The following is a 27,016-nucleotide window of genomic DNA, read 5'->3' as shown; positions in this document are numbered from 1 at the left end:
GAAAGGACTATAAATTTCTAAGAAACTAAATTCTTTTATTCTGTTGGGTGAGAAAAATCCTTTAGGAAAAAGTATTGGCTTCCTACCCGTGATCCTAAGAAACCAAAAGAGCCATTATACACTGAACTTTTTATGCTAAGAAAAGTGGTATCAAGAGAGATCAGAAAATACAACTTTGATTTAAGCACCATGAAATTTTTGTCAAGCAAAAATAGTCTTTATTCAAATTTAATGGAAACAGGGGTCACTATACTTTGCAAGACGGGGAAAAATAAAATTAAAAAAAATTATTTTCTTTTCTTAATATATAAAACAATATAATCACAATACCAGAATATGGAACTCTAGAGTTTGTTTCCTATGGGTTACTGCAGATATCCATTTTCCTTGACTGTGCTATTCACAACTTTGTAAGTCCAAAAATATGAAACCAAGTGGTAGGAAACTTAAGACTTAGCACTTTCACTAAATGGCATACATCAAAGGGCATCAATTCAAGGGCAAAAATGGTTGAACTCACCATACCTACCTATGTCATCATTCCAGCCTTAGACCCGTCCAGGTACAGAGCTCCCTGTGAGAAATGCCAGGCCTGAACGCCAAGGCATTTTGGATATTCTACTGTGGACCATGAGGAAAGGGGGTTTTCAGAGGATTGTTTTCAGTCGAGCAGGAAGGCCTGGCGCCAGGAGGCTTTACGGAGAGGAAGCACTTAGATTTAACAATTGTAGACACACCATTAGGGGAGTTAAAAATGTACAGCAGTGACATAGGTTCTACTTCAATCACTTGTGCTACGGCTACCAAACATGTACAAAACTTCTCGGGTAGTTCCAGCTGTGGTAGTAGCCAGTTAGGATCTTGAGTGGGATCTAGATCTAGACCGGGAAGGCGATCTGGATGCAGACCTGGATCTAGACTTGGACCGAGATCGGGTTTTTGAAGCGGACTTTGATCTGGAGCGTGATTCTGAGGGGTTTGGTTTGGATTTAGAATTGGACCTTGACCGGGACCGGGGCTCCTGATTGGTGCTAGCATCCTTGCTCTCCCCTCCACCTTCCCGCTGGCCAGACTCAGACTTGGCACGTTCCCGCTCCTTTGACGCTGAGCGGGACCGTGATCTGGACTGGGAGTGGTCAGCTTCTTCCTTCTTTTTCTTCTCGCTGCTGCTGCTTGACTTGCTGTCTCGCTTGCTGCCATGCTTTCTGCTCCTCTTGCTCTTGCTGCGGCTCCGGCTGCGGCTCCGACTGCGGCTGCGGCTGCGGCTCCGACTCTCCTCCCGGCTTCTCTTCCTTCCCTTCCTCTTGTCCTTGCTTTTGCTGCGACTCCTGCTGCGGCTCCTGCTGCCTCCCTTGCTCCTGCTCCTGCGGAGGCCTTTCTCCTGACTCCGGCTCTTCTCCTTGCTCCTGCTCCTGCGCTTCTCCTCCTCCACTCTCCTCTCCTGGCTCCTGCTTCGGCTTTTACTTTTGCTTTTATGCCGACTGGGACTCCTGCTCTTGGACTTCCCAGTGTTGTCGTTGTTCTGAATCTTCTCTTCAGCTTGGTCTTTACTCTTGCTGCGGCGCTTGTCCGCACTGCGGCTGCGGCTGCGGCTCTTTTCCTTTTTGCTGCGGCTGCGGCTCTTACTGCGGCTACGGCTCTTGCTCCGGGAATGGGAGCCAGACCTGAGAAGACAGTGATGCGAAAGTCACATACAACTCCATACCTGATGCTAATCATCAGATGGAAAAGCCAAAGGGACATGGAGCTTTGCCCACAATATAATGCCTGGCCAATGACTGCTGAACCCCCGTGATTCCAGTCCAGATCTGGAGAAACTGGCGTAAGACTGGTAACATGGCTGTAATCAATGTGGCAAATGGTCTGGGCATTTCCTGTCCAACCCCTCCACTCATACCAAGGAAGACCTACCTAGACCGAGATCTACTCTTAGAATGACTGCTTTTGCTGCTGCCACTTCGGCTTCTGCTCTTACGAGAATGTCTGCTTCGAGAGCGAGACCTACAGAGAGAAAACATTAAAAAATATGTTAATAATACTTGCTGACAAAGTCTAGAGAGGAACAGTCAACTAAGGTATTTTTTCAATAAAAAATTATGTTTGGCACTGACTGTCCAGGCACAACGCTGAGAGAGAACTCGTCCTGTGCTCTAGGCCCACAGATCAAGTTGCTCACAAATATCCCATCTGGATGGCTTACCTGAAACTGAGCAACTCGAACTTTGAACTCACTCTGCTGGGTTCCGTCCTCATTCCCACAGATGCCATGCCCTCATGCTAGAAACCACAGCAACCTGTGATTCTTCTCACTCCTTCAGCCTCTTACACATGGTAATCAGCCTCTTCTCCTGTCTATTCACCTCTGCCTCTGCCCTCTTCACTTGGTCCCACAACTGCTTCCTGACATGCCTCCTGGCACACCTTTGCCCTTTACCATCTAATCTGTTCACCTCACGTGGACTCTCCTTATTGTTGCCTTTTAGGTTCAGTGGGGGGAAACAACAGATTCCAGGAGCAGGGCAGAAAATGAATAAGAAAATGGGCCCAGAACGTTCATGATAGAAAGAGGCAAACTCAGAGATTCCCGAGCACCAACATCCATGAAAGGATTCTTGCCAAAAATGTTTACCTGTATCTCATCTCATTGACTCATCTTGTATATTTACTTCCAGATTACAAAAAACTTAAGGGATACGTTCAAATTCAACGATACTAAGAGGAAATAGGCAAATAAATTCAGAATGTAGGATAGTATTAAAAATCAAGAAAAGTAAATGTCATAGGGACAAGAAGGTAGGAAAACTTCAGACAAAAGAGACCTAACCATCCCTTGCAATGCATGACAGTAAGACTAGATCCTGGTCAGGAAAAAAACGCAGCTCTGAAGACATCCATAGAACAGCTGGGAATACTGTAATATGGCCTGGACATTAGACAACTTTATAGTCACTATCATTCTTAGATTAGAAAATAGAAGTGTGGTTATCCTCATTTCTTGGAGACACATGCTAAGTATTTAGGGGCCAAGTGCCATAATTTCTACAATTTCCTTTCAAACACTATGACAAAATAAAGGTAGAGTGTATATAAATACACAGACACAGAGCAAAAAAGACAGAGGGCAAAATGCTAATGACTGTTGCCCTGGCCGATTGCTCAGTGGTTAGAGCATTGTTCCCAGGACTGAAGGCCCCTAATTCGATTCCCGGTCAAGGGCACACACCCCAGTTTCAGATTTACCAGCCCCGGTAGGCAACCAATGACGTCTCCCTTTCATATCAATGCTCCACTCATCCCCCAGCCTCCCTAGAAATTAATGGGGGGAAAATATCCTGGGATGAAGATTAAAAAATAATAATAATGACTGTTGAAGCTGGAAGGTATATGGTGTTTGTGAACTACTCTTTCAACTTTATGTTTGAAAATGATCGCAATAAAAAGTTTTTGGGATCCAGCCATTGTGGCTCGGTGGTTGAGAATCCACCTCTGAACTAGGAAGTAAGTCCCAGGTTTGATTCCTGGTCAGGGCACATGCCTAGGTTGTGAGCTCAATCCACAGTGTGGAGCATGCAGGAGGCAGCTGATCAATGATTTTAATTGTTTATGTTTTTATCTCTTCCCTTTTCTGAAATCAATAAAAATATACTTGAAAAAAGTTTTGAGAAATATTTAGTAAAGCATATTCACACAAAATCCAAACCAAACAAAAAGATACTGAAACAGGAGCCAACTTGAAGAGCTCTCAATGACCAAAGACATAATATAACATTCTGAGCATAAAAAATTATGGCCGCAATAGACAAAACATTAACAAGAATTCATTCAAAATGATACTAAATGACCACCTTTATCATCTTTAGGAGTTACTAGGGCACATTTAGTATTCTGAAAGATAGTAAATAAATGTATCAAATTTTCAGTTTGCATTTCCTACAAAAACTACTTGAGGGTAACAAAAGTATGGATGACAGAAATTGTCCTTTACAGAAGCATAGCCTTTAAATACAGAAAGAATGATAAAATTAATCATTTTGTAACCACCAACGAATAGCTCTAGGTAATAATATCAATAGATGCTAAAATTATTATGTGAAATGTTGATGCAGAACTTGATAATGGATGGTTCAAGGTGATAATGGAACCATCTTTCAAAGTGGGACAGTCAAACGCCACATAAGTGAGGCAACAAGTACAAAGCACTACTGGATTTACTCTAAATGCCTCAACATCTAACAGGTTACAGGAAACATGGGGAATAAGATAAAGAAATGTATTAACAGCACAAGGACACAATTAGCAAAAATCTCAACTATGGGAATATCTTCAAAGCAAATAACCATTTCTTCAACAACTAAATGCATGGAAAATAAAAAAAGTAAAGGAGGACATAAAGGAGAATTAAGAGCCGGTTTGGCCAATGGATAGAGTGTCGGCCTATGGCCTGAAGGGTCCTGGGTTTGATTCCGGTCAGGGCACATGCCAAGGTTGCAGGCTTGATTCCCTGTAAGGGGCATGCAGGAGGCAGCAGATCAACGATTCTCTCTCATTACTGATGTTTCTCTCTCTCTCCTTTCTCTTCCTCTCTGGGGAAAAAAAATTAAAGAAAAAAAGAGAATTAAGAGACATGATTGTAAGGGGTGCACCTAGTCTCTGCCCATTATCTCCAATTTATCCCTTCGAGCTGTTTCTATGATGGTCGTTAGGGAAGCCTCTGCCTGTTCTCCAGACTGGTTGTGCTGTACATTTCCTTGGGCACACTTGGCACAATGCTCAATGCCCGTCTTCCCCACTAGACTGAGCTTCATGAGGCATGGACTATATGTGCCTTGTGCACAAGTGCCTGGCCCATGGGCAGAGCAGCTGCCAAATAAGACAAAGTCTCCACTCAAATAGCTAGAACATCTGGGAGAGTAACCATGGGACCAGTTAGTGGCCCCATCTGCCCTCAGTGAGGGTATGATATGAGGGACCCAAGAAGAAATGAGAAAGAAGGTCACTGATTCCTGCCTCAGAGAAAGAACTTGACTTCTATTTGTAATCATGACATAAGAGTTCAAGAGCTTTACAAATAAATATGTAGTTCAAAGTTCTGAGTTACTGAAGATCTCTATTCCTGAGAATTCAACAGGAGAAAGAAAATGGATTATTTACTCTCTCATTAATGAATTAATAGCGAGCTCCAACACATGACATCAACAGTACCTGGAGTGACTCCGGCTCCTGGAGTAGGACCGGCGCCGTCTAGAACCAGGCTTGTCTTCCACTAATCTGATTTTCCTGCCATTGACTTCAGTTCCGTCTAACTTTTCCAAAGCTCTTTTCATATCGGAGTAAGACACAAATTCAATCACCCCTTCATTTTTGCGTCCCTTGTGAGCATCTGCATATGTCACTTCTCCTGCCTGACGCATATAATCCTAAAGATAAAGAAAATAACTGATTAGGTAAAGACACATTTTGTTAAGGCAGCTAATGCAATATCAGTAATGAAAGTTTTCCCTTTCTTTTAGGAAGAAATGCTAGCTTTCCTCAGAATAAAGTTTATTCTTAAAAAGAGTTACATCCACAGCCCTGGCAAGTTTTCTCAGTGGTTAGAGTGTCAGCCCACGAACAGAAGGGCAGGTATCTAGGTTGCAAGTTTGATCCATGGCCCCCATCAGGGTACATACAGGAGGCTACCAGTTGATGTCTCTCTTACCCTTTTACTCCCCCCGTTTCCATCTTCTCTCTAAAGATCTATGGAATAAAATATCCTTGGGCAAGGATTAAAAAATAATAAATAAAATATTTACATCTGCACACCGACCATTTACTGAGGTTCTTTAAAGCATCGGGCATTAAGTAGATGGTAGAGATAATGAATATTTAACTGTTCTTTTATAGGCCCAGTGCACGAATTCATGCACCAGTGGGGTCCCCCAGCCTGGCCTGCACCCTCTCACAATCCAGAACCCCTTGGGGGATGTCAGAGAGCTGGTTTCAGCCTGATCCTTGCAGGCTAGGCCTAGGGACCTCACTGGTTCATGAATGCGTGCACTGGGCCTTTAATATGCATATAAGGTCTTTGGTTAATCTCTTCTACTCCCCCCCCCCCCCCCCCCCCCCCCCGTCTCCCCTCTGAGATCCATCAGTCTGTTTGATGTTTCCATGCCTGTGCGTTGAGCGTCTGCCCCCTGGTGGTCAGTGCACGTCATAGTGAATGGTTGCTTAGGCTTTCATATATAGATTATATGTAAATACAAAAAATTTTTAACTACCACTTCCTACATTTTATATGGGCATGTTCTTTGTTTATATACACTTTAGAAGCTCATATAATTACATTTAAGTTAGGACTCTTACATTTCATTATAAATTCTTGTTTGAAAACATGTTGGGGGAAATTATTTTTTTAAAAGATTGCAGCCTGGCTGGCATGGTTCAGTGGTTGAGCGTTGACCTATGAATCAGGAAGTCACTGTTTAGTACCTGGTCAGGGCACATGCCCAAGTTGTCGGCTTGATCCCCAGTGTGGGGTGTGCAGAAGGCAGCCAACTGATGATATTCTCTCTCGCTCTCTCTCCCTCTCTCATCATTGATGTTTCTACCTCTCTATAATAAAATATATAGGCCCAGTGCACGAAATTTGTGCATGAGTGGGGGTGGGGGGAAAGGAATTAGGGGTTCGGGGAGTATCTCACCTCAGCCCTGCCTGCACCCTCTCCAATCCAGAGATCAGGTCTAAACCAGCAGTTGGACATCCCTCTCACAATCCTGGATCACTGGCTCCTAATCGCTCACCTGCCTGCCTGCCTTGTCACCCCCCCACAGCCTGCTTGTTCAGTCTTTTAGTGGTCCCTCACTAACCCCCCTGCGAGGGCGTGAGGGTTAATTTGCATATCACCTCTTTATTATATAGGTTATTAAAGACTGGGGAGTCTAAATATACACAACTCACTTTGCTAGAGATGACTTGTTTAATGGTGGACTAAAGATGAGAAACAAGATAGAAAACTTTGAATACCCTTTACCTTAGTTCTAAAGACCATCCAGATTAAGAGACTAACATTAAGCTTTCCTTCCCTATGAAGATTAAAAAGGAACACTGTTCTCAAAGAATGAGCTGGGATCAGTACACCGGATCTTAACTTTCTGACATTAAAATTTTTTCAGATGAATAATCCATGAAAAATAAGTAAACCTTATGAAAAAATATGGGCCAGCCGAAACCGGTTTGGCTCAGTGGATAGAGTGTCGGTCTGCAGACTGAAAGGTCCCAGGTTTTATTCTGGTCAAGGGCACGTAAATGGTTGCGGCACATCCCCAGTAGGGGATATGCAAGAGGCAGCTGATTCATTTTCTCTCTCATCGATGTTTCTAGCTCTCTATCCTTCTCCCTTCCTCTCTGTAAAAAATCAATAAAATATATTTTAAAAAAAAAATATTGGTCAGGGAGTCATATTTACCAAAGAGGATCTACACTGCAAGATTTTCTTAAAAAAAAAAAAAAAAATATATATATATATATATATATACACACACACACACATACACACACACACACACACACACACACACACACATTATTGATTTTTTTTTTTTTACAGAGAGGGAGGGAGAAGAATAGGGAGCTAGAAACATCGATGAGAGAGATACATCAACCAGCTGCCTCCTGCACACCCCCCACCGAAGATGTGCCCACAACCAAAGTACATGCCCTTGACGGGAATTGAACCTGGGACCTTTCAGTTCGCAGACAGACGCTCTATCCATTGAGCCAAGTTTTATTTAATGTTGCAGAAAACACTGGTGGTTTCAACTTTTTCTTTAATTGAAAAGAACTACATTGGTATCTCTCTAAAATAGGAATTTTCAACTGATATGCCACAAGAATTCTTAAAACATGCAATACCTGACTATTTAATCAGGGGCACTGACCTTTTTTCCCTTAGATTGTCAAATAAATAAATGAATAAATGACAACCAACTCAACAATAGCCATTAGATAAGGATGAATCAAAGTTATACCTATTTTTTTCCCCAGATCTGCAAATACATAGTTTATGTGTGCATGAGATGTAAAAGATTGAAAGTCACTGTTCTATAACATTCTCTGTGAAGAAAAATTTCATATAACAGATTGTTTTTAGAGTGATGGTCCCATAACATATAGTGGTAGTGAGATTCTTATGTCTTCTGTACTCTTATGGAACCTTTAATTCAGGCGTCCTCAAACTTTTTAAAGTGGGGGCCAGATCACGGTCCCTCAGAGAGCTGGAGGGCCAGACTATATGAACTACTAATTCCTACTGTAACACCTCGGCTGCGCTCACTGCCCAAAAAACCTGGCGGGCCGGATCAGACTCCTCTGAGGGCCGCATGTGGCCCGCGGGCCGTAGTTTGAAGATGCCTGCTTTAATTGGAGAATTTCCAAACGCTTTGGGAAAACTTTCAAACACTGCATTCTGTGTATGCCTGGGTCTGCATAAAGTTACCTCTGTCCCAACATTAACTCCTGCCCAACCTATCCCAAAAGGTTAATAGGGTCCAAACCTTTAGGTCTTGCCAGCTGCATCGACTTGACAAATTTTCCACAATAAGTCTATATTCTGTGCGAGTAGGAGGGCCATATTTATCTCGGCCACTTCTTCTATAACCATATCCACCTTTGGAAGGTTCAAATAGATAAGATTACTTCAGTGGAGGAAAAGGAAAAAATGCCATAGCATATATTTCCCTTAAATATTCCATTCACCCCCATCCCAAATAGCACATATATTTTAACTATATCCCCACCCTCAAATCCAAACTAGATTTTTAAAAAAAGCAATCAACTAAACATGAAAATTTAATTTACAAAGTTGTAAGTATATATACTCATTAATATTTATATTTAAAAGATCATGCATAAATTAAAAACTATTAACAATTTAGAAGTAAGTAACCAAATTACTAAATCAGTTACTGGTGTTACTCACAGTGATTAAAATTTTTGTGAATATTTTATATGATAAAAAAAAAAAAAAGATTTTCAGGCACCTATTTCAGTTTAATCTCATCTGTGTCTAACCCTTGGGATCCTCACCACCCAGGTCTAATGGGGAAAGGTTGCGGTCGTCACATGGCTTCCTGTTTTTGGTCAGCCAAGGGCCACAATGGTTCAAAGAGCCACGCATGGAAAGGTAACCCAAGGTCAGCAAATGGAACAGGCAGTCATCTTAGCCTCAAAGGATTCTTTTAATTAAAACATTGAGGTCTTTGTTAAATCTATGTTAAACAATTGCATTACAGAGAAAAACAAAACAACACAAACACACATCATTAAACATATTTATAAAGTATTAAAACAAGAAATTTATGCCATTAATTAAAATTAAACATCAAATATATTTATTTGCAATTTTACATTTTAAAAGATACAGATTTTAAAAACAAATGGCTTAAATATTAATACATTTCCATGTAACTTTCATTAATTACTTTTAAAAATTAACATTCAGTAACAAAGGCATGTCATTGATACAAATGCCCTTTAAATGCTTACTGCGTCCAGAACCGTAACTGCCGTCTCGACGTGGGCCGCGGGCATGCTCAACTATTACTCGCTCACCACAAAGGTCTTTGCCATTCAATTCATAAACAGCATCATCTGCATCTCGCAGATCATCAAACTCCACAAACCCATATCTAGAAGAGAGCAAACAAAATCCTGGTTGGCACCATCTTGACACCCAGCTTCATTACACTGAAGAGAAAGCCATGAGTTCATGCTTAGCAAAGGTTAGGTGGGGTTTGCAAATTAAAGATCAACTTCCTCTCTTCCCTTCGGCAGAAACCTATTTGCTTTGTGCCAACAGGTTAAGGAAAACTTCTCAAGGTAGACACCTGTCTTTCTAGTAGGAGACTGACTAGAGAGACCACTTCTTTAGTTCTCCAGTAGTTGGTGGCAATTACAAATACCTCCACAGGGATGCTTGATATAACGTATCAAAATATCGCATAAAACTCTTCGATTAGATCTACATTCAGACACTGTATCTTAACTGTTGAATCATGTTTGGAATAACATCAGGTTAAAAAATAATCTCAAACCTCTTTGATGAAAAAATTACTTAAAATGTTTCTTTTCCGCTACCTAAAGGAATTAGTCACAAATGAATAAATGTTCTAGAAATTATCAGTGAGAAATATTCTGAGCTCCTCACTTCCTTGCAATATTCCAAATTCATTTTCATGAGGTTTTAGGTAGGCTGGAATTCTCTAAAACCTATCTACAGCTGTGCACACTTCTATACAAACTGTTGCTAGGAATTTGCCAGCAAATAGGTTTGGTGGTTTAGCACATACCAGAAAGAAAACAAACTACCCCCCCCAAATTCTAATAATGCCTGTTAGAGAATACAACTTATAAAACGAAAGCATAAAATCTGTAAGATATTTATAAGCAAGATTAAACAAACTTATCAATAATCTTGTAGTTTGGTCTATAACAGCTGTGAAAAGGCTAGCTTTGTGACCACAGCTTACATCTAAAAACCCAAACAATCTTGATGATCATATCTGATCACAAAGAAAAGTTACCAGCAGTCGTTAAACTCTAATGAAGTTGGGTACATAGGCAAACTTACTACCGTGTTTCCCCGAAAATAAGACATCCTCCGAAAATAAGACCTAGCCGCAAACTTTGGGAGAAAAAATTAATATAAGACACTGTCCTATTTTTGGGGAAACAGGGTAGTAGGGTTTCTCTGGTTTAAACATCCTGGATTACAAGATTTGCTACAAGTTCATCCAGCCTGACCAAAAGGACTCCAGCTTCTTTAACATGTGATGCTATATGTATTTGGCAACACTTTAGGTAAGAGAACTCAGTTTTGCAGAATTCTTTCTTTACTAAAGAGTTCCTTTCCCATAAGAGTCTCTCAAGGTGACAATGCACAACTTTGGAGGGTTCTTTATGCTGAGATGGCATAAAATCACTAAATCTCAACTCCCTTAAAAAACGTAACATAGACACACCCAGCTGTTTAATGGAAAATGTTTTGTAGTAATACAACTTAGAAACCACCTGGCTCCCTTCATGGGCTATGAAGTCTTGTAAAACATGGTTTCATAATTCCATGAGCTAGAATTTCTGAGCAGCTTAATAAGAATGACATTGAACTTGAGCTAATATTTGACAGAGCAGGTAAAATCTTTCCAAATCAGTGACTTTCTATGTTAAAAAGTGCTTTAGCTGAAACCGGTTTGGCTCGATGGATAGAGCATCGGTCTGTGGACTGAAGGGTTCCAGGTTCAATTCCAGTCAAGGGCATGTACATTGGTTGAGGGCACATCCCCGGTAGGGGGTGTGCAGGAGGCAGCTGGTCAATGTTTTTCTCTCATGGATGTTTCTAGCTCTCTATCCCTCTTTCTTCCTCTCTGTAAAAAAAAAAAAAAAAAAAATCAATAAAAAAAGTGCTTTAGTCACTAAAAACCTCTAGATCATATACTTCCCCAAAGTCAAGTGGGTCATGAGGGAAGTTATAATATCATTTTTAGAGAAACAAGTTTGAAAAGCAAATAAAGAATCAAATCTAACTATTTTCTCTTTGGTTTATTTCTAAATAGATAATAAAGTACCCCCCTCTCCTCAAAAGAACCTTCCTTAATTTAGCTGTCAAGACTTGTCATAGGGCTGCTTTGCCCACAGCATCACTGCTCTCGGCATCATGTGAGAGCCTGATGCTAAGTACAGAGAGTGGGAGAAAACACTCAACATGGGCATGAAATGGCCTCACCCCCCTCTGGCTCAGCACCATTCAATGACCCCAACTCATTAATGTGATGCCAGAAGGAAAACAATGACTTCTAAAGATAAATAAATGAGGAACATCTAAGCCGTTCTGTTCAAAATAATAAGGATTTACAACTACTTGGGATCAGAGAAGGCAAGACCCTATGCTCTTCAAATCTTCCAAAATAAAAAGCCAAACTGTTGTTTGCAACGCATTCTCCCGGCCTCAGAGATCATCCTGTGATGCCCATTCTGTTCCAAGGCTTACATGCAGAACTCATCTAACGCTGGAGGGAAAGTGAGGACAACCTGTTAAGTGGAGGCACAATGATCTATTGTACAAACAAAAGTCAACACTCAGAGACAGGCCTATTTTTAAAAAAATTTTTAAATTTAAAAAAAAAAATTTTTTTTTGCAGCTGTGACTTAAGGAAGGCATACCTTGTCAATAAAATTCTTTCCTGAGTTGTAGGGATTCATTTGTGTTTTTAGAGGATAATGGCCCTTATAGTCCTTCCTTAATATTTACTTCTAAAAAGTCTCAACAGGTGGGTCACATAGTAGCCATATTTTTATGGGCTATCCAAGTTACTTAGTAAAATAGCTGATTTATGACAAAATTTACTTCACAGAAAAATTGTGGTTACTACTCTATGAAAAGCCACAAACCTATTTGGAACATTTTAATGTCAAAGTCCAATTTAAGGTAAATGAGGCACTGTCACTTCTCTCTGCCACTGACATACTGGGCGGTTTGGAAGCTTAAATCAAGTATCTTTCTATAACACAAACCATACCTCAAAGGGACTCCTGTGCTAAGAGCAAAGGCCAGGGCAGTATGGTTGCTTCTAACATATTACTGTTTGTTTAGATCTGCTTTACTCAGAGAATGACTTTTCATTCAATAAAGTGAAAGGGTTCCCAAATAAAGCAAGAAGACTACATATTAACAATAAAATGTTACTTAACACTTAATTACCATATGCTGTGCAATATTATTTATTATTCATAATACCTAGAGTCAGGTCTATTATCCCTGTTTTATAGATGAGGAAACTGAGACATACTGTAACTATTAAGACTGCAGAAGCAACAACTGGCCTAGGTTCTAGTCCTAGTTCTGCTATAAACCAACTTTTTTTTTTTTTTTTAAATATATTTTATTGATTTTGTACACAAAGGAAGGGAGAGAGATAGAGAGTTAGAAACATCAATGAGAGAGAGTCACTGATCAGCTGCCTCTTGCACACCCCCTACTGGGGATGTGCCCGCAACCAAGGTACATGCCCTTGACCGGAATCGAGCCCGGGACCTCGCAGTCCCCAAGCCGACGCTCTATCCATTGAGCCAAACCGGTTTCAGCTATAAACCAACTCTAAAAGGCACATTTAAATAATTTTATTTCTCTTGGTCTAATTTATCTGTGAAAAGAGGGAGCTGTACTACATATGTCTAACGTTTCTTCTAACATCAGAAGTATGACAGATACAAGTTAGTCTTCCTCTGGCCTAATGATGGAATGATGGGATACCTCGTTGTCAAGGAGCACCAGAGGTATACAAGAGTGACAGATGGACAGGGATAAATTTAATGTTTACCATCTAAAATACCTTTTAAAGCTATTTATTTATTTAAATATTTTAACTGTCTCTGAAAATTTAGTGCCTTCTAGAAAGTAAAGAACTCTAAGTCCACCTTACTATCCCTTTGTGCTTTGCATAAAATAACATGAAATTAATCTCTGCTCCCCCAAAGTTATTCTCCTTTTGATATCTTTGTCAGAGGAAGGAGTGATATTACACACATGTACATATCTCTGGTGTGACCTGAGACTAAGCCTCACAAGAACACAGTCCAACAGATGATACATTTCTGAATTCTTGCTGCAGACACCTTTCCTCTTCTGCTCTATCTAAAATAAAGACCATCTTTCAATAATTCTAGTATGAGAATAAAGAAGTTGAAGGAATTCTGGAGACTGAATCCAAAACAAATTTAAAAATCCCTCTATGGCAGAGATTGATAAAAACAAAAGCCCTCAACATTCCTCCTCCTGCTGGACTCCCAGATGTCACATCTCTCAACCTTTCTCCCCCATGCCTGTGTGAAAGAGCAAACAGCATGGCCTAATTATTAAGCATATTCTAGATAACAATTAAAAGAAAAACTACTTTCTTCAACATTTCTCTGCTATTGCCTTTTCCCAAACTCTTTTTCTCGGGATCATATTTTGTCCAGACAAATGGAGTAAAAAATGATGGGAGGGAAGTTCCTGTTATTTTCTCCCTTAAAAAGAGTGGACACCATGATTCTTAGCAAGTATAGACAGGTATCTGGAAACCACAAACAAATGGCACACAGAATGATGTGGGCTGTTCTAAACTTTAGTCCATTCTTCTAGTTAACAATGCTATGGTCTTCTCATTCAACACCTAATGTACTGCTCAGGCTATCAGTCAGAACGTTAAGTGCTAGAACTGGAATGACATGTTTTTCAAACTAAAGTACTCCAAGACTTCAATTTTAGAAGAATTCACTGAAGAAGAGTTATCATCTGAGCTTGTGTTATTACTAAATAGGCTTTCTGTGATCCTAATAACCTATACCAATAGTCCCAAATACCATTCTGCATGTTCCACCGAAGAGAACGTGGAGTAGATCTCACCCCTTTTGGAACAGCTTAGGGTCATCTGTCTTCCAAACATCATCTCTGAAAACGGAAACTGGAGAAAAGTCCTGTCTGAAAAATTATGAGCATGACTCGCTCTAGAGTTAGGCTGATCAGTAGTTAACTGGTCAGGGATTGACTAAGGGGACACTTGATACCAGCTAACTGATAGGGAGTGGATATGGGAGCAAGGGAAAGCAAGCCTCCATGCGTGTGCCTGAGATCACCCACCAACACTGCTCACACCAAGGGGCCTGCCTTGGATGTTCTCGCTATAAGAAAAATGTGCCCCTTTTCACAGTGGATCTCTGCTCACCTTTGTCCTAAAACTGTGCCACATGCTTTTCTTTGTATGTGGACATGACAGTCCTCAGCCAACCATCAGCAGGATGTGAGTTTTGTTTCCCAATGTGGTGAGCCATTCCCACATTCACTCATTTTCCTTGTAAGAACCGAACCTCTCCATGGCTGGTCAGGATTAGGGATGTTGCTGTAGCCAAGGAAAAATTTTCATCTGTTGAAGTTAACCCATGGGTTGCCTTGAACCCTTAAACTAGGGTCAATAGCACTGTACATTAAGGGCAGAGCCCTTAAATCTATCCTGAAAGAAAGGCATTTAGTGAACAGGAATTAAACAGCTTTCTTTAAAAGCACTCAGTGTTGGATCTATGCTTCAGCCAACTTGGTGTTTGAGATGAAAAAAGTTAGGATACACTGATAGGAGAGTGATAATAATTAAAAACACAGTAATTCTTGCGGCCTGCTTAGGAAACTGCAGAGATACTTCTGCAACCAACTCTCTAGTGCTCAGGTGAGGCCAAACTGGGACTAAAATTTGTGAGTGAAAACTGTAACATCTCCAGATCCCAGAGGTCTGCTGCATTCCAGGGACGCAGTGGTCAGGCCCTCAAAGTAGAACCAGTGTCACATTCACTAATTTGGCTCACTGACTATGGTTGCAATTTGACTTTTCTGGTGAGAGGGTTCGTTATAACCCACAATGATGAGCTGCTACTACATGAAGTGGTTCCTGAGATCTTTTCCTAATTTGAGACAGGAAGGAGGCTTCTCTGGGCATTCTGGCCTTCCTTTCTTTAGCCTCAGAGGAGGGAGGGCCATCAAGGCCACCTGGAGAAGGTGGATGACTTACCCGTGCTCACTGAGTGGCAGAGCTGGGGTGCGACTTCAGGGCTCACCAATACCCAGTCTGGGGCTCTTTTCACGTCGGCAAACTGGCAGTTCCTGCACACCAAGAGCTCTCTGATTAGAGCTAGTGTGGATTCCTGGTCTGCAAACGTTGGCCACAGCTCAGTCTGCACTTGATTTTTCCCCACCTTCAAAGAAGAAAACCTACCTCATGATTTCTCTTCTGGATCCCTGACCATTAATTCACTCCCCAAACCTTGTAATCTACCTTTGACTATTCCTCTCTGGTTGCCCAATCAATCTATTGCCCAGTTCTATAATTTTCTTACTTGTTGGGTCCTAAGGACTCTTCCTGTTTTGATCAACTTACTTAATTCTAAGCTATGGCTATTTTTTTCTTAGTCAGCTTGTCTCTTTGCATGTAGGAGGGAAAGTTAGCTATTTTATCATTCTTTTGCTCAGAGGTCTATAATGACTCCTAAATATCTGTTTATGTCACTCTCTAAACTTGGAATGCCTTGATTACACAAGGTAAATAATATCAATCTTCTTCCATATACTTTCTCATGAGTCTCAGAAACTTGCCAGATTCCAATTATTTTAGCACTTTCTTTAAAGTTTTAACATGTCTATTGAGTTTTATGTTTCACACAACGTTTTTGCGGCCTTTCAAGCCTTGTTCTTATCCTCTCATTTGATTATGAGCTCTTTAATAAAAATAGCAAAGTTAATATTTAGCATAGTGACTGGCACACTGTAAATAATTATTCATGTTTCATTAATTCCCCATATCATAGATGCAGAGTATACTACTACTACTTCTCCCATTTTACAAATGAGAAGACTGAGGCATGAAGAGGCTAAGCAACTTGCTCATTGTCAAGGAGCTCATATGTGGTATAGCTAAATTTGAACCCAGATCCATCTGACTCTAAAACCCAAGGTTACATCGCCTTCATAAAGGCAGATGCTTCTCTCCCATAGTCCTGAGTATAAACCTTTCCATTCAACAAATGCTGCTGCTTGAATTGCAATCGAACTTCAGATAAGCTAGGCTGTATTAAAGTTTTTCGCCAGACTGGGTAAAGTCTCCAGAGTAAAAAAATAAATTTATCCCAGGCAGGGTGAAACACCTCTAAGCTTGAGGAATATAACAACCAGGTTACTTTCACTCTTGTCTTTTGGTTCCCATTAGCCAGTGTCAGCCATCTGGTCCTTCCGAAAACATGTGTGGGTTCAGAATATAACAGACTAGAAGAATAGAGGAAAAATAAGATTATTCTGTGCCATACCCATTCTGGAGGTCCCATATCAACCCCCAGAATCTGTCTTTGATTTTAGGCTCAGCAAAAATTAGACTAGCATAGAGACATTGGAGAGTTGGGCCTTGAGGTGATAGATGTGAGTGGATATTAACAATATTATGTATCTAAGAATGCATTTAATTAGTTTTGTAAGGGCTGATAACTGGGACCAATAAATAAATAAATAAATAAATAATGGGGGGAAATGGACCAGAAATAAAAAGAATATTATAAGGTTTACAGATCTCCAACTATACAGGAATTATAGTAACCAGAAAACTTTGTAAATAAGCATTTAAGATCTGATTGAATTTCAACTACGATTAACATGACTACTAGCCCAAATTTCTTTTTAATAACTTTCACAGCTTTGATGCTTACAGTAATCTCACAGATGAAGAAACGAAGACTTACAGCAGTTAAGTAATCTTGGTCTAACACTCTATCACCATGTTCTACTATCTCCTATACACCAAGAGAAAGAAGTGGTCCATAGGAACAAACACAATTTGAAAAATACAAGTTCTAGAACACAGAAATCAGTTTCATCAAATTATGTGCTGTGGGTGACAAATGCCCACATGAATATTAGCATCTAATAAGAAAAATTAATTGACAAAAAATACCGTATCTGGCCCAGTGGTTTGGCTCAGCTGGTTGAGCGTTGACCCATGAATCAGGCAGGAGGAGGTCATGGTTTGATTCCCAGTCAGGGCACATGCCCGAGCTGCACATCAATCCACAGTAGGAGGCAGCTGATCCATGATTCTCTCTCATCACTGATGTATCTATTTTTCTCTCTCCCTTCCTCTTGCTGAAATCAACAAAAAACAAATTAAAAACAAACAAATCGTTTCTGCATCTGTTGTGTACTACTACTAGTAAGATGAAACAATTATTCTTTAGTAGAATCAAACCTATAAATTAACTAGTAAAATGTTAACACCAGTATAGGGAAACAGAAAAAGGTATCATACCATAAAGAAAATACCAGTCCATTTCTAAAGGATTATTAACATACCGGGGTGAGGAAAATAGGATAGAAACAATCACTGTCCTAAAAACTACGCAATAAAAATCCAGTTCCTCCAGCCTGTATTTTATAGTTCTTCCAGAATAAAAGGTAGAGGAATATGTATCAAATTCAAATTTATTTTTACTTTAACTGCCTTATGCACCTATCTGCCAATTTGTTTCAACTATCCAAAACTGTTTTAAAAAATTAACTAAGGTTGCCAAACGATTTCACGTTTACTAGGTTACAGTTATATTTCTATCTTACAAAATGGGACTAAGCTCATAAAGCAACAGACCTACAAATAATGTGTAAATCAAATGATCACAACCAGAACTTCTGTCATAACTAAATGTTATTATTTTGACATTTTAAGTCAACATGGCTGCTTTCCTTTCATGGGGGGTTTAAGAGGGAATGCAAACACAATCACACTTGTTTCCATTTCCATTTTCAGACACTTATCAACATTAAGTGTAAGTGAAATTAGAAAGTCTATAAGAAAAGGGGGTTAATTATTTCCTGCTGACACACTAAAGTTCATGAAGACTCAATCACAATTATAAACAATTAAAAAAACCCTCAAGAGATGAAAGCCATAGGACATAAGATAGAATTACTGTTACTTGTACGTAATGAAAAATAAAGTTTTACATTCAACAGACAGCACAAGCTGATTCCACACCAAAGATACAAAGAAAACCAGTTCCTACTTCTAAAGACACTATGAGTGGGGTGGCAGGTGTTAAAGCCTCTTATAATAGGTTATGCCTCTGGGACCATCTTGGCTGTTCTCATATCCCTCAACCGCCCCAATCCCTGGGCTGTAGTCAGTTGCTTTTGCATTTTTATTTTTGGTTAAAGATGACATTCCCTATGTTATTTCTTGGGGATGCCCTTCCCCGGAAATTGGCCATTTAATATTTTAATGAAATTATTTTAACAATAATGGACAGCTTCATTTTATCCACATGAAGTAACGTTTCTCTAAATTAGTGCTTTTATTTTATAAATATATTTTATTGATTTTTCACAGAGAGGAAGAGAGAGGGATAGAGAGTTAGAAACATGGATGAGAGAGAATCATCGATCAGCTGCCTCTTGCACACCCCCTACTGGGGATGCGCCCGCAACTAAGGTACATGCCCTTGACCGGAATCGAACCCAGGACCTTTCAGTCCCCAGGCCGACGCTCTATCCACTTGAGCCAAACCGGTCCCGGCTAAATTAGTGCTTTTAACCTGAGACTCCTGCTTGATTCATTCCTGAACATTGACTCAAACTCCCTCCTTTTCTCTGCCCTTTTTCTAAGTCTTAGAGGTCTTTGCCCCATCCTCTAATTCTGGCATCCAGAGCTAAAGACATGGTTAGTGACTCGGATGAGGGACAACAAGTATCCTTAAAGTGCTTCTTCAGGTATCATCATTTGCAATTCAGAGACCTCTAGACTTTCTTTTCTAAAAAAATATATATTTTATTGATTTTTTACAAAGAGGAAGAGAGAGGGATAGAGAGTTAGAAACATCAATAAGAGAGAATCATCGATCAGCTGCCTCTTGCACACCCCCTAATAGGGATGTGCCCCAACCAAGGTATGTGCCCCTGACCAGAATTGAACCCGGGACTTTTCGGTCCACAGGCTGACGCTCTATCCACTGAGCCAAACCAGTTTCAGCGAGACCTCTAGACTTTCATCTCAATACAAAGAAAAAGGTCATGGAGGGCATTTCTTCAAATATGGGCATGTAAATTCTGATCCCTCCCCTTAGGATACTCCAAGACTAGACAGCCCTAGCAATGCTAACAGGCCAGAGGTCATTTACAGCATTTACTGGCACAAATCCTACCCAGGTTGGCCATAACAATGCTGACTGTATAGCCTTCAAAGTGTAGCCTGAGGTGGAGAATCACTAGCAGTCTCTGTCCAGAGCCAACATCATAAAAAGTACCACCTGTCATATTTTTGGCAGTTACTTGTCAGCTTATTGGAAGCCTCTGCCAAGAGACTAAAGGCTGAACAAGTTGTGGAACCTGAACCACCTTCTCACCCTTGGAGACAAGTCCCAAAAGGACAGGACAGAAGCATCTGGAAACAAACAGCAAAGCTTTGACTGACTCTTCCATGCTATATCTAGTCTGATGAGTAGGGAAGATCTTCAGTTTCCAGAATTATCCATAACTCATTCTGCAACCATGGGCCAGTCACTAAATCTCCCCAATGCCTCAGTTTCCACAACAGTACAAACTAGAGACAAAACTCGTTTGTAAAGTACTTTGATATAATCAGTTGAAAAAAATAAATAATACAAACATACACTGTTAATATATTCTAGTTTTAAAATTCTAGTGTTACTTACAGATTTCTAAATACCACATTTAACAGTATTTTGTTAGATGCTTGGAGTACCTTTTGTCTAAGGAGCTCAAAGGACAGTTTTCTATTTAGGTTATTTGGAAGCACCCCAAAATACTGGTAACCCAAAGCATATTTATCTAGTCTGCATATTGTAGACAATACTTCACATGGCCCTTTTATTCATATGCTACCTCAACGAGGAAGAGAGGAACAAGATATTAAACCAAGGAATAGGGGTTTAAAAAATAACTTGGCCAAATAAAGATAATGTTCATTCAGATCACAAACTGGGGAACCAGGACCATGGAGTGGAAATGTTGAGCCAGGTCAATTTATGGTAGTAACACATTTGGTTAAAATTGCAGTATGGTATTGTCTCCTGGCAGTGATTTATCAAAGCAACAAATTAAAAAAATTACCCATGTCTTTGGAAAAATAAAGTAACACTTAATTTTTTGGAAGTAGGATGACTTCAACAAGAGACTTCAGTACAAACACAACTTGGTCACATTTGTATTGGTCACACTACCAATAAAACCATAGACTGCTATTTAATCCATAGTCCTATTTTTCATTATGTCTTATTTGCTTAAGAAAAAGTTCTTGGTTAAAACACACAAGACCCTTTCACCTGTTTAATCAGTCAAGATTTTAAACGGCATGGATGCTCAATGCTGGTGAGCTGCCAGGAGGAAAAGTTACTTGGCTGTATGCATTGATAGCCTGGAAAATGTTTATTCTTGCTGTGATACATGATTTTACTTCATAAAATCTGTCCTAAGGAGTGACAAAAATGCAAACAAAGTTTTATGTCCATATCCACCACAGGTTACTATTTTTAACAGCAAGAATTTAGAGACAACTTGGAGTAGTGGCTGGGTAAATTATGATACAGCCATACAATTGGTTTTATGCAGTCATTAAAATGATATGCATAAGGAAGATTTTAATGTATAATAATAGAAAAATATATGAGAAAAATTAAGTAGAAAAAATGGTACATAAAATTGCACACAAGACTATGCCTATGTTAAAAGGATATTTAATATTTCTTTTCTTTGTGTTTTTGGTATTGTTTAAATTATCTACCACAAACTTATTTTCTAATCAGTCAAAAGTTTTATAATAAGAAATAAGTGTGGTATTTTGAAGTGTTAACTTTATGCATAAACAGTTGTTCAAATCCTCCTTTAAAGGAATCTGTTTTAAACCTTAGATAATCATAAAATTAATACAGAACCAAATTCCTTACTTTTCTTAGCAGAGATTCAAAGACTGGGACTGTGTGGGTTCAAATGTGACATTTTGAGGGCAGTACTGCCCAAGAACAAAAAAGTGGTGGTGGTGGGGGACTCTTATCCCCTTCCTTACCTAGGAGTCTGTACTTGTTCATCAATAAAAATAATAAATAAATGAATAAATAAATAAATAAATAAATAAATAAAGTGGTGGGGTCCTTAAAGGGAGAGTGTTTTTCTTTTGTCATTCCTGTCATCCATTAATTGTATCATTACCATAAAAAAATAAAACACTTATCTGCTTTTTGGTGATGGATGAAAGTAATCTCTCATATGATTAATAAACTAACAACCTGAAACCAATTCTTGGAACATTAAACTAATTAATTATGGCCCTTTATCACCCTTTTAAAAGAAAAGATGAGAAAACACAATCTCCCATCAATTCTATCAAAAGATAAAACATTACCTTAGCCGATATGGTTTAGTGGATAGAGCATCTGGCTGTGGACTGAAGGATCCTGGGTTCGATTCTGATCAAGGGCACATGCCTCAGTTGGGGGCTCGATCCCCAATTGGGGGGGGGGGGCGCGTGCAGGAGATAGCCAATGATTCTCTTTCATCATTTATGTTTCATCTCCCCCTCGCCCTTCCTCTCTGAAATCAATAAAAATATTTTTATTTTTAAAAAATATATTTTATTGATTTTTTACAAAGAGGGAGGGAGAAGGATAGAGAACTAGAAACATCGATCAACTGCCTCCTGCACACCCCCTACCGGGGATGTGCCTGCAACCAAGGTACACACCCTTGACTGGAATTGAACCTGGGACCCTTCAGTCCTCAGGCCGACGCTCTATCCACTGAGCCAAACTGGACTTGGCTAAAAATATATATTTTTAAAAAGATAAAAATCCTTCTTGGAGTAGGATAACCATAAGACAGTAATTCTATCTTATGTCCTGAGGTTGAAGATTCATTTTAGTATCTGAGGCCTAACAATACCCACAGTGATGAGAGACTCATTGAAAAAGTCTGAACATATTTAAAAAATTAAATAAGGTACCTTCTACTTGGAGGAATTTTTAAAAAGGGTGTAAACAAAAAATTTCTGGTAATATTTAGCTATTGTGAAAATTCAATTACACAGAACAGGACATCTCCTAAAAATTCTGGCTATTTATAATTTCACTGTCATATGAAACACAGGTTCTGAATTTATAGCCAAACTTTCTTGGAGAGTTTTAATTCATGCCTTTAACAAACTTAAACAAACAACAACAAAAACAAACAACAAGATAAAACACAAAACTTCAATGATACTGGTCCAGCTACTAGGCAAGTAAAATAATCTCAGAATGTGATAAATTTTATTCATTAACTAAGATATGGAAAAATTAAAAGATCTATGATTAAAACCACAAGATTTTGTGGCAATAGAAACTATTGTATCAAAAACACTTGACATGGAGACGGTGATTTTATTAACTAGAGGTGTGGTGCACAAAATTCATGGGTGTGTGTGTCCCTCAACCCAACCTGCTGGACCCTCTCTAATCTGGGACATCCTTTTCACAATCCAGGACTGCTGGCTCCCAACTGCTTCTGCCTGCCAGCCTGATCACCCCCTAACAACTGCCCTCCCCTGCAGGCCTGGGTCCCCTCCCCTGTAGGCTCAGTTGCCCCCAACTTCTCTCTCCTCTGCCCTTCTCCCTCCTGTCCGCCTGGCCACCCCTAACTGCCCTCCCTTGCAGGCCTGGTCCTTCCCAATTGCCTCTCCTGCTGGCCATCTTGTGCGTTGGAGTGATGGTCAATTTGCATATTACTCTTTTATTAGATAGGAGGATAAAGAAAGCCCACAGGACTCACAAATAATCAAGGACAGTGAAAGTTACCACAGAGCTTGAAGGCTATACTTTAAACAGGTGCTGCTAATATTGTTGCTTCCTCGGCTCCAGGGTGACTACTGCTGGAGTTAGTGGCAGGTGTGAAAGTAGGATCCACCCAAGGAGATCTGGAGTGTCTCTATGGTCCTGGGAGATCTACCTCATGTTTGTGGTCCTAACCTCCTAGGAGTTCTCTTAAACAAAGGCAATCTAGATTAAGGTGGCCTGGTACAATGAACTACTGCACACATACTCTTCTCCAAATCCCAAGAGGGCCCACAAAAGCCTCTCCTGGACACTATAATCTCACTTGAAGAGCTCATTTGCTTCCTCATTTAGTCAACTTTCTATTAAAGCAGTACTTTATGGCTGAGTAATTAATTCTGAACTTTACCCGCAATCATTCAGCTTAACTTTTCTGTCAACTGACATATCTCCCTTCTACAAGTTTGAACTCCAGCAATTCTTAAAAACACTATCCACCCAAAATCTGCCTGAGTTTCAATTACTAATAATCATAATCCAGATATGTTCAGGAATACTTCTGAGGGAAATAGATCTACTCTCCTTCTTAGTTTCTATAGGTAGGACTTAGGACTATAAGGTACTATATTATGCCCTCTTTTCCTTTTGTACCCACTTCTCCCTTTCAGACTCCTCTGCACTTTTGCCATCTTGTCCAGATAATTCTTGCTTAAAATACATCTATGCCATTGGTCCTCAGCTCAGTCATTCTCCTCGGTAATGACTCCTGAATGCTGCCAGGTGTACTTGCTTGGTGATGGTCACACCAATCTTCAAATCCCTGTAATGACTTCCTATTCATCATTTCAACCTTCACTTTCAATCACAGAGTTCATGCACATCAGTTTCCCCAGAGAGATCTAGATATTCAGGGTTCTGGAAGAATCTGCCTTTCCTCTTATTCCAAGATTTCCAGGATTGCTCAATTTTCCCCTCCAGAGCCTTTGCATTCCTAATCTATAATTTTGAACTTTAAGTGTAAAGTCTTATAGTTGTTTCTGTTTTATGTTGTTAAATTTCTAGATCCTTCATGGGATTCAATCCAAGCTAGATTGTTTATTCTCAAAATTATTCCTTACTGGACCACCTCCTCATTATCTGTTATGACATACACTATTCCCAGACACTTCTCTTTCTCCATTTCAAACTCTGGCCAATCCATTCTTTAAAGCACATTTCAAACAACCATTCCAAATTTTACATGTCTGAGTTTAAACTGAGAGCAAACATTTCTTAATTCAAAGTATACATTTTATAACCATGAACACTTTAAGAATAGAATTCTCTTCTGCCGCCTCCCCAATTCATTTAGCACAGTAGCAGGCATCCTGTTGGTGGATTATCAACATATTTGTTCAATTAGCAAGTTTTCCCATTAATATCAACATTATGTCCTTCCTGCTCAGTCACTTGAATAACCTTAAAGAGACTTCACCAAACATGCTTCAAACTAAGACGTCTCCTAAGGATCAGTCAAATCCCTGTGATTATGGTTACCATCTATAGCTATGAGCCAAATGCTTTATAATTATTATCTCTAATTTTCCTGGATGAGGAAACTTAGAATATGGGAAGTAACTTGCCACAGATAGTAAGTAGTGAAGCTAAGATTTGACCTAGGTTTGGGCTAGTTTCAAAACCCATGCTTTCCCATAAAATTTATTCTGTCAACTTATTTGGGTTCTGAAGAAAACTTGGAATTTTAACTTGAACTCTCAGGTATATATGTATCACAGTAATAACCTTCCTCCCCTTATCTAAGATTCCTTAAGAACCGAAAGCCCTGTTGTACAAAAATGAGTACTCTTCTAAGTCCTTTACTCTCAAAGAGATCAGTATTCATACTAAACAATTTATTGAGGACATTTCCTTCGTAAGAAGGTGATTCTTCCTAACGATCAATTTGAAATGACTTTAAAACCCAGCCAACAAATTGAGTATATGATAGCTACCAATTTTCTCAAATATGCAATTTATATTTAGGTATCTTTCATAACTTCTCAAGTGTCAGCTACTAGTATTATACTGGGGAGTAAACTATGGCCTCATCAGACCTGTTGCAAAGCAAGTCTTATTAAAAAAAAAAAAAAAAAAAGCAAGCCAAAAGTCCTTCTTAACACCAAGATTCAGGGCTCTCAAATGTTTCCCTTACTCCTAATTTCTTTGAAGTCCTACCTAAATTTCCTGGCTCTGATCGTTTTTTTTCTGTTGAATATATTCTCCAGACCCTACTTCTCAGCTGTTTTCCCTGAAACGTGTAGACCCTGCGGGCCTTTCTCGGCCAATATAGACAAGGAATACAAGTAAGAGACCACACACCCCGGGGGCAGTGAGCTGTGGTCTCCGTCTACATCAGCTGGTTGGCGCACATACTGGCCTGGGGGGCCACTTTCTCCAACAAATTCTACAAACGACAAAGCCGTTTTTTGGCAAGCTGGAGAACAGAAACCACAGCCTGGAAACCGTACGGAGTCTTACAGATAACGAGTTAAGACGTTAATTTACCCCTGCGGAGGGAGCGGTAAGACGATACTTTGGAAACTGTCACTAGACTACTCAACCCGGAGTCTCCCGCCCAAAAAGAGTGCGGCACATGGCGAGGCTAAACAAGGCCTCTCCGGAGCGTCCGGCGCCGGGGAAGATGCGCCGTGACCGTGGGACTCGTTGGACAGGGAAGAGGTGAGTGGGAAGGGGGCAGGAAATCCTGTCTGTGTCCAGCAGCCAGAGAGCGGGGAAGGTCGGTCTCCGCCGGAGCAAAACCGGGCTCCAGTTTTTTTCCCGGAAGGAAAACCCCAGGCCTCTTCGGCGCCCTGAAGCTGTGCACTCCCTCCCGCCTGGAGCCCAACCTCACTCGCGTTTTCCTTCCCCCCGTCCCACTCGCAGCCTCACCATTGCTCCCATTTCCCTCCACCACCCCCACCCGCGCAGGCGCAGTGGGAGCCCGGGCCTACCCGTGCCCCCGAGGCGCCGCGACTATGGCGGAGCCGGAGCGGGCCGGCAGCGGCTTTGCCCCGGCTGGCGTCCCTCTCCCGTCCCCGCCGCTCCCCCCATCCCCCAACAGCCGGGGCCCTGCCCCCACCCGGGCGGCCCCCGCTTGCGCCCTCCTCACCCGTTCTTCAGGTCCACCTCCAGAATCTTCCCGTAGCCCTTAAAGAAGCGCTCCACATCGCGCTCCCGGGCCTGGTAGCTCAGGCGGCCAATGTAGACCCGCGGCATCCCGGCAGCGGCGGCAGCTGGGCCCGGCCCCAGCCCCCTGAGGCGGCGGCCGGCGAAACGAGATCGCGGCGACGGCGGCAGCGGCGACGGCGGCAACGGGCGGGCGGCGAGACCGACGCAGCCGAACCCGAGCGACGTACGCGAGCACGCACCTCACGGGCGCGCGCTTCCCGTCTCCCCCGCCCTCCCCGCAGGCGGGGGGGGGTGTAACGGGAGGGAACGCGCGTCCGCTTCCCGCCCAGCCGCGGGGAGGGCGGGGCTTGCCTGGGGTCGCGCAGGCGTGGGGCGGGGCCAGGTGATGGATCGGCGCACAGGCGGTGCGGAGGCCTCGCGCCCCGGCACGTCCTCTCGCGAGCTCGCCGGCGCGAGGCCTGCGGCGCCTACCGCCGCCAGTTTTGCCCTTTCGGC

General features: G+C 41.0%; 1 protein-coding gene across 2 annotated transcripts; it reads right to left on the bottom strand.

The window, feature by feature from the left end:
* Positions 1 to 201: 201 nt before the first annotated feature.
* On the bottom strand, positions 202 to 26,826 carry SRSF4 (serine and arginine rich splicing factor 4). 2 transcript variants are annotated; one of them, XM_036448016.2, is made up of 6 exons: positions 26,502 to 26,817; positions 9,524 to 9,666; positions 8,533 to 8,645; positions 5,203 to 5,417; positions 1,912 to 2,001; positions 202 to 1,664 (listed from the first exon to the last, which is right to left on the bottom strand). In XM_036448016.2, exons 1-6 carry the CDS (start codon positions 26,606 to 26,608, stop codon positions 854 to 856), a joined length of 1,479 nt encoding a protein of 492 aa, XP_036303909.1. In that variant the 5' UTR covers positions 26,609 to 26,817; the 3' UTR covers positions 202 to 853. The 2 variants fall into 2 exon arrangements, with proteins under 2 accessions (XP_036303909.1, XP_036303910.1); XM_036448017.2 differs by lacking the exon at positions 1,912 to 2,001 and having other exon boundaries at positions 26,502 to 26,826.
* Positions 26,827 to 27,016: the final 190 nt, after the last annotated feature.

The sequence above is a fragment of the Pipistrellus kuhlii genome, unplaced genomic scaffold, assembly GCF_014108245.1.
Source record: "Pipistrellus kuhlii isolate mPipKuh1 unplaced genomic scaffold, mPipKuh1.p scaffold_m20_p_2, whole genome shotgun sequence".
NCBI classification, from domain to species: domain Eukaryota; kingdom Metazoa; phylum Chordata; class Mammalia; order Chiroptera; family Vespertilionidae; genus Pipistrellus; species Pipistrellus kuhlii.
The sequence above is the reverse complement of the archived record's forward strand: the minus strand, read 5'-3'. Positions and strand labels throughout refer to the sequence as shown.

Excerpts from the sequence above, each read along its gene's own strand:
- SRSF4 (XM_036448016.2), bottom strand. The coding sequence starts at position 26,608 with ATGCCGCGGGTCTACATTGGCCGCCTGAGCTACCAGGCCCGGGAGCGC. Across the intron at positions 5,418-8,532 it reads GCAGCTGGCAAGACCTAAAG|GATTATATGCGTCAGGCAGG; the intron begins GTTTGGACCCTA and ends CTTTATCTTTAG. Across the intron at positions 1,665-1,911 it reads AAGAGTAGATCTCGGTCTAG|GTCTGGCTCCCATTCCCGGA; the intron begins GTAGGTCTTCCT and ends CTGTCTTCTCAG.